Source organism: Mesoplodon densirostris, chromosome 18, assembly GCF_025265405.1.
Source record: "Mesoplodon densirostris isolate mMesDen1 chromosome 18, mMesDen1 primary haplotype, whole genome shotgun sequence".
Lineage (NCBI taxonomy): Eukaryota > Metazoa > Chordata > Mammalia > Artiodactyla > Ziphiidae > Mesoplodon > Mesoplodon densirostris.
The window spans coordinates 18,298,085-18,307,756 of record NC_082678.1 but is presented as its reverse complement, the minus strand read 5'-3'; the positions used below and the strand labels follow the sequence as shown (position 1 = coordinate 18,307,756).

General features: G+C 57.4%; 1 protein-coding gene across 2 annotated transcripts; it reads left to right on the top strand.

The window, feature by feature from the left end:
* The first annotated feature begins 2,796 nt into the window (after nucleotides 1–2,796).
* UBALD2 (UBA like domain containing 2) lies at nucleotides 2,797–8,399 on the top strand. Of its 2 annotated transcripts, none has more exons than XM_060082436.1 (3): nucleotides 2,797–3,171; nucleotides 3,577–3,639; nucleotides 7,248–8,399. In XM_060082436.1, the coding sequence occupies exons 1-3, from the start codon at nucleotides 3,052–3,054 to the stop codon at nucleotides 7,566–7,568; spliced, it is 504 nt and encodes a 167-aa protein (XP_059938419.1). In that variant the 5' UTR covers nucleotides 2,797–3,051; the 3' UTR covers nucleotides 7,569–8,399. The 2 variants fall into 2 exon arrangements, with proteins under 2 accessions (XP_059938419.1, XP_059938420.1); XM_060082437.1 differs by having other exon boundaries at nucleotides 2,802–3,171; nucleotides 7,251–8,399.
* Nucleotides 8,400–9,672: the final 1,273 nt, after the last annotated feature.

Here is a 9,672-nt window from a genome sequence, read left to right as displayed (position 1 = left end):
CTGCAGCATTAAGGAAGGTAGTATGGTGTAATGGTTAACCACAAAGTTCTGGAACTACACTGGGCCAATGCTTCACTCCAGCACTTATTACTGTGACCTTGGGTAAGCTCCTCCCCTCTTCTGTGCCATAACTGCCTTGTTTGTGAAATGGAATTCTGGATTGTTGTGAGGATTGAAATGAGTTAACAGACAGTAAACTCTTCAAAAGGTGCCTGGCTCACACGAAGTGCTTGGTAAATGGCAGCTGTCTGTGATGGTCCAGCTACTTATTGTTGCCTGTCTCTGTACCAACTCAGTGACTTGCATTCACAACATCCTTGTTATCCAGGCCCGGAGGAAATACTGGCTGAGGTTGTTCCTCTTAGTGGTTGTAACATGGCCCGTTCTGTAGCCTAGATCATTGATGTAACAAGGATTTTGTTCCTTCCAAGGCTACTTCTGTGTTTTATTCATTATTAAGGGGCATGTTTTTATTGTTCTGTGTTACCTGATGCACACTGTCCTCTCAGATTAAAATAATAATACCTTCAGTTAACAATACCTTACACTTGGGGAGCTGCTTTCATCCCAGCAGCTCAAAGGCCTCTACAGACATGACCTCATTCATTCTCCCTGCGCTCCCAGGACGGGGGCACTCCTGTTTCCCAGACCGAGAAGGGGAAGCCCTACCCTCATACATCGTTGAAGAGATTCTCAGAAGCCAAAGTACTGATTAAGCATTTCCACTACTCACGGCCACAAATCAGAGGCAGAACTCTGTTGCTCTCTCTGCCCAGGGTGATTATGGCCCCCAGCAGATAACCAGAATGGCTTGGGGGCTTTGTCTTCCATGCCTATGCCAGGTGCCTACAGTTGTGCCCTGTAAATGGTAAACTAAAGAAAGCTTTGGAATAAGCCACACTGATATCCAAGAAAAAAAATAGGTTTGGCAATTTTGGTGTTTTCAGGACCTTTGTCTTCCTTGAGAACTTAAGTAAGACCTAAGGCTCCTGCAGCCTGAAATGCCTCTGCCCAGTTAGATCCTACTACACATGGCCCTGGCATGCTTGACAGCTGTATGTACTTGTGAAAACTGGAGCCCCACAATGACAGTACTTCCTTGTTCTGGGCTGCTCATGGGCCAGGCCCCTTGGCAATGGCAGCTGCTGGATACTCACTTTTGTTTTTTTGGTTTTTTCCGGTATGCGGGCCTCTCACTGTTGTGGCCTCTCCCGTTGCGGAGCACAGTCTCTGGACGCGCAGGCCCAGCGGCCATGGCTCACGGGCCCAGCCGCCCCGCGGCACGTGGGATCTTCCCGGACTGGGGCACGAACCCACGTCCCCTGCATCGGCAGGCGGACTCTCAACCACTGTGCCACCAGGGAAGTCCTGGATACTCACTTTTGTTTTCACCTTGCAATTACTGGAAGGGAAGGGCTGCAAGCTGTACTTGACTAGTCACACTCCAGGTCTCAGCCCATGAGTACTTGGGGGTGGCCAAGTGCAATTACGGGAAGCGAAATGGGTCTTTTGGACGTGGCAAAAAGCTGACTCCTGCCCGTTCAAAACAAACAACAAATAAACAAACAAAAAGACTAACAAAATGGGACAAACTCATTATAGTGCCCGAGGCTGTTTTTCATCAGAACATAAACACTGGGTGTAACTTTTTCCTTATTTATATTCTGTTTTTTTACATGGTTAAGTTTTCTTAGATGGAGAGTTAAATCCACTTTAGGCAAAGTCAAAATAGAACCATGGCTTGCTTTCTTCTTAGCCTCCCGTTCTGAAGACTCTTAACTAATTATTATATACTCTTTGACTGGTATTTCAGATCTAGAACTTACTAAGTTTTTTAGAAACAGAAATTCTAACAGTGAATTCCTAGCGATGTTTACCTTCCTAAACTCTCTGGCCTTTCTTCAGTATGCTTAAACTCCTAGTTCTTTCCCCATCTGCACAAATCCCAAGCACAAACCTTGAAGGTTAAAATCCTAATCCAGAAGATGGAAGCTCAGTGCATATAAATAAACTTTGTTTTTAAATGTCAAGGGTTGAGAGCCGGTACCTGTGTAGAAACAAATTAAAGTTTCAGTTAGGCCAATCAATTTAAGGAAAAACAGTTTTTTAGCTTGGAATATTAGTGTCTGAGAAAGTCTCATTTCCCCCTTGCAATTGTATTTATAGTGTACATTAACAGTAGTTTTCTTCTTCAGAGAGCAAAGTTTTTGTCCTAAAAACGTAGGGAAAGACTGTTGGGCTCGGGGTGGGTAGTGGCTGGAAGGAGGCATGAAAGGGGTACGTTACGTTTCAATAAAAAGCTAAAAAAAAAGTAGAGCAGCTTGAAAGTTTTAAAAAAAATAAACAATTTTGAGAGTGGAGCAGCTGCAAAGGCTCTGTCTGTTTTCTATTTTGATCATTCTGTTTCTCGAGATGACCACATCTTTCAGAGGAAGTGAGTCAAAGCCACTCTGTCTTGCTTTTCCAGCTGAGCATGTTCAGTTTCAATGAAGTAATGAATGAACTTGGCTGCACCACCCCCAAGCCTACAACAGCAAACAGAGGGGCCTCGGCCAATCAGCAGGCACTCAAGGTTTTCAAGTTGAGTTCAAACAGGTCCAAGGGAGACCAATCAGCGCGCGCGGCTCCGCCCCAGACGCCGGGTCGTGGCCAATCATGAGCCAGGACGAGCCAAAACACAGCGTCCGGCCAATGCCGGGGAGCCCCACGGCGCCGACGTCCGCCAATGGGCGCGGCCAGGCAGAAAGAGAAACAGTGCGGGCCCGCAGGCCGCAGGATTCGAATCGAACGTCTGCCAGGGAGCCGGGCGCCGGCCGAGCGGCGCGGGCCAATCAGCGGCGGCGGCTCGCGGCCCCCGAACGTTGGGACACCCGGCCCCGCCCCGCACTGTTGTTTGTGGTGTCGGCCGGCCGCGCGAGCCGGACCACAACACTCGCCCGGCGGGTGGCGGGGCGGGCGAGGGTCCGGAGGCCGCGGGCGGCGGCGAGCGCGAGCTGAGGGCAGCCGGCCTCCCGCGGCCGCCGATCCCGGGAGGGGGCGCCGGCCGGAGCCATGTCGGTGAACATGGATGAGTTGCGGCACCAGGTCATGATCAACCAGTTCGTGCTGGCCGCAGGCTGCGCGGCCGACCAGGCGAAGCAGCTACTGCAGGCGGCCCACTGGCAGTTCGAGGTGCGTGCGGGCCGAGCTAGGGAGTGCTCCCGGCCGGCCCCGCTCCCCGGCCGCCGGCACTGGGGCAGGGGCGCAGGCCGGGGCGCCCGGCCGCGCGCCACGAAAGGGGGTGGGGGGAGGGAAGCTCTATTTATATCGCCCCGTCAGGCGCTCAGCGACCTCGTGGTCTCGCGTGGGGCGCGGGGCCCTGCCGCCCTGTACCTCCGCGCACGGCCCGGGGACGCCCCCTCGAGCGACGCGGGCCGGCCGGCCGAGGGGTCGGGCCCGGCGGCCCGAGCGCGGCGCCGGGGACACTGCGGATGAGCCCGGCCGGTGGGGCAGGGCCGGCCGGTGGGGCAGGGCCGGCCGGTGGGCTTCCTGCCCCGTCCCCGTTAACCGCCGCCCTGCCGCTATGTTTGTCCGCAGACCGCCCTGAGCACGTTTTTCCAAGAAACCAACATTCCCAACAGCCACCACCACCACCAGATGGTAAGTGTGGCCGGGCTCCGGCGGGAGGGCCGGCGGGCTGGAGGGCCGGCTTCGCCGCGGCCGCAGCCCAACGGGCGGCTGAGGGCGCGGGCCGGGGGCCGCTGTCAGGCGCCGACGGTGACAGCCATGTTGCCGGGGAGCGCCGAGCCGCGATGTAAACAAAGAGCCAAAATGTCTTCCAGGGAAGAGCGGCTCCCAGGGCCGTCTGGCTCGCCCAACTTTGCGGTCAGGCCTCCTGGGTTGCTGTAGCTCGACCTGAGGACTTGTGCTCGGCGCTCCCCCTGAGCCAGGGGCTAGGAGGGCGGGGAGGGTGGCCGGCGGAGTAGCCGGCTGTCAGGTAGTGGGGAGGGGGGCTCGGACGACAACTAGACGTCGGGGGAACGCGGGCCGAGCGAAGGGCCCCGAGGGGACTGAGACCTGGAATGTCTGTCTATACGGAGCACCCGTCTTGCTGTTGGAGTGGCAGCCCCCCATCCAGACAACCCAGCTCTGCAGAGAACAGGAAAGGGATAAATCCACCCTGGCCTGGGAGCTGGGCTCTACCCAGAGAGTTATGTTCACTCTTTCCTGTTCATGGAAAAAGACCTACCCTGAGCGTAGAAGACTTACAGATTTTTGACAAGATAAGCCAAGAATGCGTTTAATCTCAGTAGGTGAAGATACATAAAACACAGGAAACAGAAGTGGTTCAGGCCTGGATTTGCTTTCTTCTCTTTTCCAAGCTGGCCCCAGGCCTGGGCCTTTGCCCTCCTGCCCTGCTTTCCACAGGCATAGGACATCCCTTTCACTTTAGAGGATTGAATGCCTTCTCTACCTCTCTAGTTACCTATTAGCCCTGCTGGTGGGGGGAGGGCCCCAAGATAGGGATTGTAAAACATGATTCCCCAGGAGATCTGTTATGGCTTCTGGAGTACATTTTTGGCATTTTGGTGTCCTTGCCCGTGGCTCCCTTCTCAGAGCCGCTGCCTTGCCTGAAGAAGCTGCAAATGGTTCCTCTGCTGTGTCTTGTCTTTGGCGCTCTGTATTCATCTAGTTGCAAAGGACAAGTAGAGAGGGGTCTGTTTTGACCCTTTTAACCAGCTTTTTTCTCTTGGAATAGCCCATGCTGTTTGTATAAATCAAAAAACGAAACTGCATCGGAATATGATGAGAATTATGCTGGCTGCAGGGCTGTGGCAGTTGAGGCTGGACTCTTGGTAAACCCAAGAGGGGTTCATCTCCAGGGGACCCTCCCCTGTACCGGACCATGGGAAGCTCCAGTGTGAGCCTGGAGCTTGCCTCCATCTTGCCTCCGTCTCCTCCTAAAGGGGGCCTTGAGGTTTGCTCCACCAACTGTGGTCGTTTCAAAAGGCCCAGGCTTCCAGCACAGCTACTCTGTGCTGCCCTGAACAGAGGGGCTCACCCCAGAGAGCTGGGACTGATGGTCCTTTTAGGTTCTGTTGCTCCTTCCCTGCAAATCCTGAGGGACTGTAATCTTTTTGAAGCTTCCCTCAAGGGCTGTGGCTGGTTTTCTAACAGACATTATGATCAGTGTATCCATGAGTGCTCCTAACCAGCACCACAGAGAACGCCATCCCTCCCCTCGAGGAGTTGGTAATTTTTTTTAGAGATAATAAATCAAAGGAAAATGTTAGATAGAAATGCCAGAAGTGACCCAGGCCAAGAGTTGCTGATAAATGGTTGTCCCATAGATGACTGTACATACACAGTCGGAGGCATCTTCCTAGATAAGGGAGGGCTCCTGGGTTAGATTGGGAAGGGCCGAGGAGAAAGACACTGTGGATGTGAAGCAGTAGGACATTAGCAGGGTGCAGTGGACGCTGGGTATGCTTGAGAGCTGGAAAGCTCCATCCATAGCTATTAGAAGCAGAGCTGGAGGGACTTTTACAGGACCTGGTCCAAACCCCTGGTTTTACAGAAGTAGAGAGAAACCCCAGAGAGGTTAAGGGACTTGCCTGAGCTCACACAGGCAGGTGGGCACAGGCCTGCTCCTGATCCAGGCCGCTGTTGCTGTCACGGGGGTGGGGGGGTGGGGGGGCAGGGTGGCTGCTGAGGAGACAGGCTCCACTGGCTCGGTGAACTGGGGAAGTCGGTCACGATGCTGTGATGCAATTGGCCTGTCCCCCCCACCCCCCATTCATTGTTTCCTGCTGCCGAGAAGTCAGCCCTGGGGGCGGGGTGGGGGGGGAAGAGTGAAGGGAGGAGGGAAATGGTCTGGGTGGGGCCAGGCCTGCCCCGGGTCCTGTGGCCTCCCTGGAGAGGACGCTGGTTGGAGCGCCCCAGCTGCTGATGTGGAGCCGGCCCAGTTCATCAGAGGGGGTTTGCCCCCCTCCCGTGGGCCTGTCCTCCTTCTGGGCTGGGGTTTAATTGCAGAGCTGTGGAAGCTCCCGGGAAAGAGCCCTGGGAGCAAGGTGAGGAGCCCTAGAATCTTGCTCCCTGAGCCCTGTGCCTGGGGGAGGGGCCGGTGTGGCTAAAATTAGGAGAAATTCAAAGAAGGGCTCCCGTGGTTTCCTGGGAAAGGGAGAAGCTGCTGCCGGGTCAGAACTGGCTTTGGGCTGGCCTTGTTCTCTGCCGCCTCTTCCCTGCACCCTAGTGAAGTGCTCAGGGGGTGGCCCCCCCATGCCCCCACGCCACAGGGCTGGGAGGCCCGCGGTCCCCGCTGTTTGCAGGGAGGCTGCCAGTTACCGCCCACCAGCCCAGCCGCTGCCCTTCCTGGCTGGGGTCCCTGCTCAGGGCTGTTTGCAGCTGCCCTCACAAGACACTGGCAGCATCTGGCCAAGGGCAGCCTGCTGGGAGACGCTGATTCTTGTCCTCGGGGAGCCCAGGCATGAAGTTGCACTTGACTCTTAAGTGCAGAGTGGGGCTGGGTAGAGGTTAAGAGCTTGGGCCTGCAGACCTGGGAGCCCCGGGATTCCGGCTTCTCAACTTGTGCCCTGCAGCGGTGTGTTTTTGGCCCAGTGACTTGAGCTCTGGGCCTCAGTTTCCTCATCTGTAACCGAGAGGATCATCAGAATGACCTAGCACCCTCGTGAGAAGTGAGAGAATGCAGGCTGAGGCCCCGAGGCCCGCTGGCTGGTGCTGTGGATGTGGAACGGACCCAAGCACCAAGCAAGTGCAGCCTCTCCGGGGTTGGCATAGGAGGGAGATCCTGGATCTGGCCTCCTTCCCTTGGCTAACAACCTCGGAACGTCTGAGGGCAGATTATTCAGGAGCCAGCTGGTTTCTCACCCAGGGTGAGGCGCTCAGCAGCGGTGTCCTGGGCTGCCTCCCTTGTCCTGGCTTCAATCTGACACCCTAGCTTCTGCCGGAATTAACCATCTACTTCTGACACTCAGAGCGTCATTCCCAAGCATCAGGAAACACTCTTTGGTTTTGACAAAAATTGTAGGAGTCCGCCCCCGGTTTTCTGTTTTTATTGGCTCAGGGTGCAAGGGGTGCTTTTGTCCTGCTGAAACCACTTATGGACTGAAAAACGGGGAGGAAGGAGGGCCCAGTGTGGGTGAGCACCGTGGGAAGGCTCTAGAGACCCACGGATAGTGGCCTGGGATCGGGGCGGGGGGGTGGGGCGTGGTGCAGGCAGCCCTCGCAACCCCAGTGTTCTCTCCCAGCAGATGTGCACCCCGAGCAACACACCTGCCACACCGCCCAACTTCCCCGACGCGCTGGCCATGTTCTCCAAGCTTCGCGCCTCCGAGGGCCTGCAGAACAGCAACAGCCCCATGACCGCGGTGGCCTGCTCCCCCCCGGCAAGCTTCAGCCCCTTCTGGGCCTCGTCCCCACCCAGCCACCAGGCCGCCTGGATCCCACCCTCCTCCCCCACGGCCCACAGCTTCCACCATCTCCACCACCCGCAGCCCACGTGGCCGCCCGGAGCACAGCAGGGGGGCACCCAGCAGAAAGCCGTGGCTGCGATGGATGGCCAGAGATGAGACTGGATGCCGCCGGGCGCTGGGCTGGAGCTGGGGGGCAGTCCAGGGTCGTGGGGACACAGGAGGGCCAGGGCGGGTGGGGGGAACTGGGGCGGACGGGGTTTCCTGAAGATCGCACTGGAAGATTTTATAAGAGAATTTTTGTGGGTGGAGGGGACAGTAAACTTCCTGAGCCACTTGGGTCCTTCAGGAGTTTTCTCTTCAGGCAAGTTTTTTTTCTCTTTTTAATATATAACTATAATATATATATGAATATATAAAAGTAACTAATGTATGTGAGAATGGGGCTGGCTGACGGGTGTTGGGTCAGCGGGGAAGGGCCAGTGAAGCCTCCCCTTGGGCCAGCACCCCGTCCTCCACCCCGGTCCCGGGCGCAGGTGCTTGGAAGCCAGGTGGCGTGATCCTGCAGTCACGAGGTGTCTGCCGGCTGCCTCCTCTCAAAGGTCACACCTTCTGGAATCAGAAGGACCACCACCTCTCCACTCCGCGTGATGGCGGCAGGAGGGGTGCGCCGGGTGGCTGAAGGTGTGGGCCCTCTTCGCCGTCGTGAGGCTCCCCCCACCCCCAGTCAGTGGTTCTCCGGCTCTTGTCGCCTCTCCCGGTGTCACCCGTCTCCATCTAGGTGTGCGGGGCTTGTGCGGGACTTTAAGAGCCAGCTGGGGTCAGAGGCCCAGGCTCTGCCGGTGGGCTCGACCCCGTCGCCGCCCTGCCTCTTCCACCGTGCAGCCTGGCTGCGGACAACAGAGTGGAGAGCTTGCCTTTGGATTTAGTTCCCAAATCAATCATCTCACCAGGGTGAAATTTTAATTTAAAAGAGACTTTTCTAACTTGCCTGGCTTGCGGTGCCTTTCTTTACCTTGGTGTGGAGAGCGTGCTCCTTGGGCAGAGGGGTGGTGAGGCTCTCGGCTGTGCTGCGGTTGGGGGACCGGCTCCATTGCCATGTGGCGGGTCTGGATGCTCTGACAAGGGGCATCCCAGCCAGGGGGCCGACGCGACAGGCTGGATCTGGTTGGGCGTGGGGAGGAGAGGAAGGACGGGTCCTGGCTTGGTTACGGTAACCCTCTCCCCTTGTCTCGCCACCGTGCAGCCCGCCGCAGGCTAGGCCTCAGCCCTGGAGCCCCTGTCTTTGCCTGCAGTGGGGGAGCTGCCTCCCCGCCTGGGGCCCCAATGGCAGCCCCACGCTTCTGCCTGCTCCCCCAGGCACTTCCCACTGAGCCTGTCTCTGCTGTCCCTGCCCTCAGCCTCCTTTGGGGATAACCTGTCCCCTTGTGCATGTTGTGTGGCCCTGTCCCAAAGGTCAACCAAGGCTGTCAGGGAGCCACAGAGACTGGGTGGGTCCCCAAGAGGACTGGCTTCCTTTCCCTTCCCACCTTTGCTCGGCCTTCAGGGGCTGGAATGGAAGCAGCGGTGATGGCAGTTGGGCTCTTCTCAGACTCTCCAGCGCAGGTGGCCAGGTGTGTGAGGAGCTTGTCCACCCGAATGGAGGAGTGGGTGGCTGGCCCCAGGGTTGGGATTCCTCCTGAGCCCCCTGCCCCACCCAAAACAAACCCCTTTAACATGTGTGAGTGGGCTTGTTCCCTCCCTCTCTCAGCAGCCCGGGCACTGCTGTCGATCAGGACTGCGGGGCCTGGAGGTTCAGGCCCAACGGGCAGTGACATTTGGGAAGGGCCCCACCTGGCAAGCCAGCCCGTGCTGCTCCTGGGCCTCGTGTGTCTTCCCAAGGTCACCTGTGGGGCAGCCCCTGCAGGAGTGGAGCAGAACCGGGGACGCAGCTGTCCTTGGCCCCTCTGCATGGGATCGTGTACTTTGAAGCTGGGTTTGTCGTTTCAGTTTTGTTTCCTGCTTGGAAACCCGTGAGACTCCTCCCACCCACACCCCGCACTCTGCCCACCTGTGCTTTCCCGGGCTGGAAGGGGAAGGCCCCTCGTGGGCACGTGGGCTGTCAGTGCTGGGCAGCCTGGGTGAGGGTAGGCAGGCGGGCCCAGGTGCGGGGAGGCAGGGGTGGCCTGGGCTGCTTGGGGAATGTCACCCCTCATCCTTTCGGGGGCATCGGGGAGGCCTGGCTGCCGCTCCTCCCTGCCAAGCTGGTTGAGTTTGGATTCTA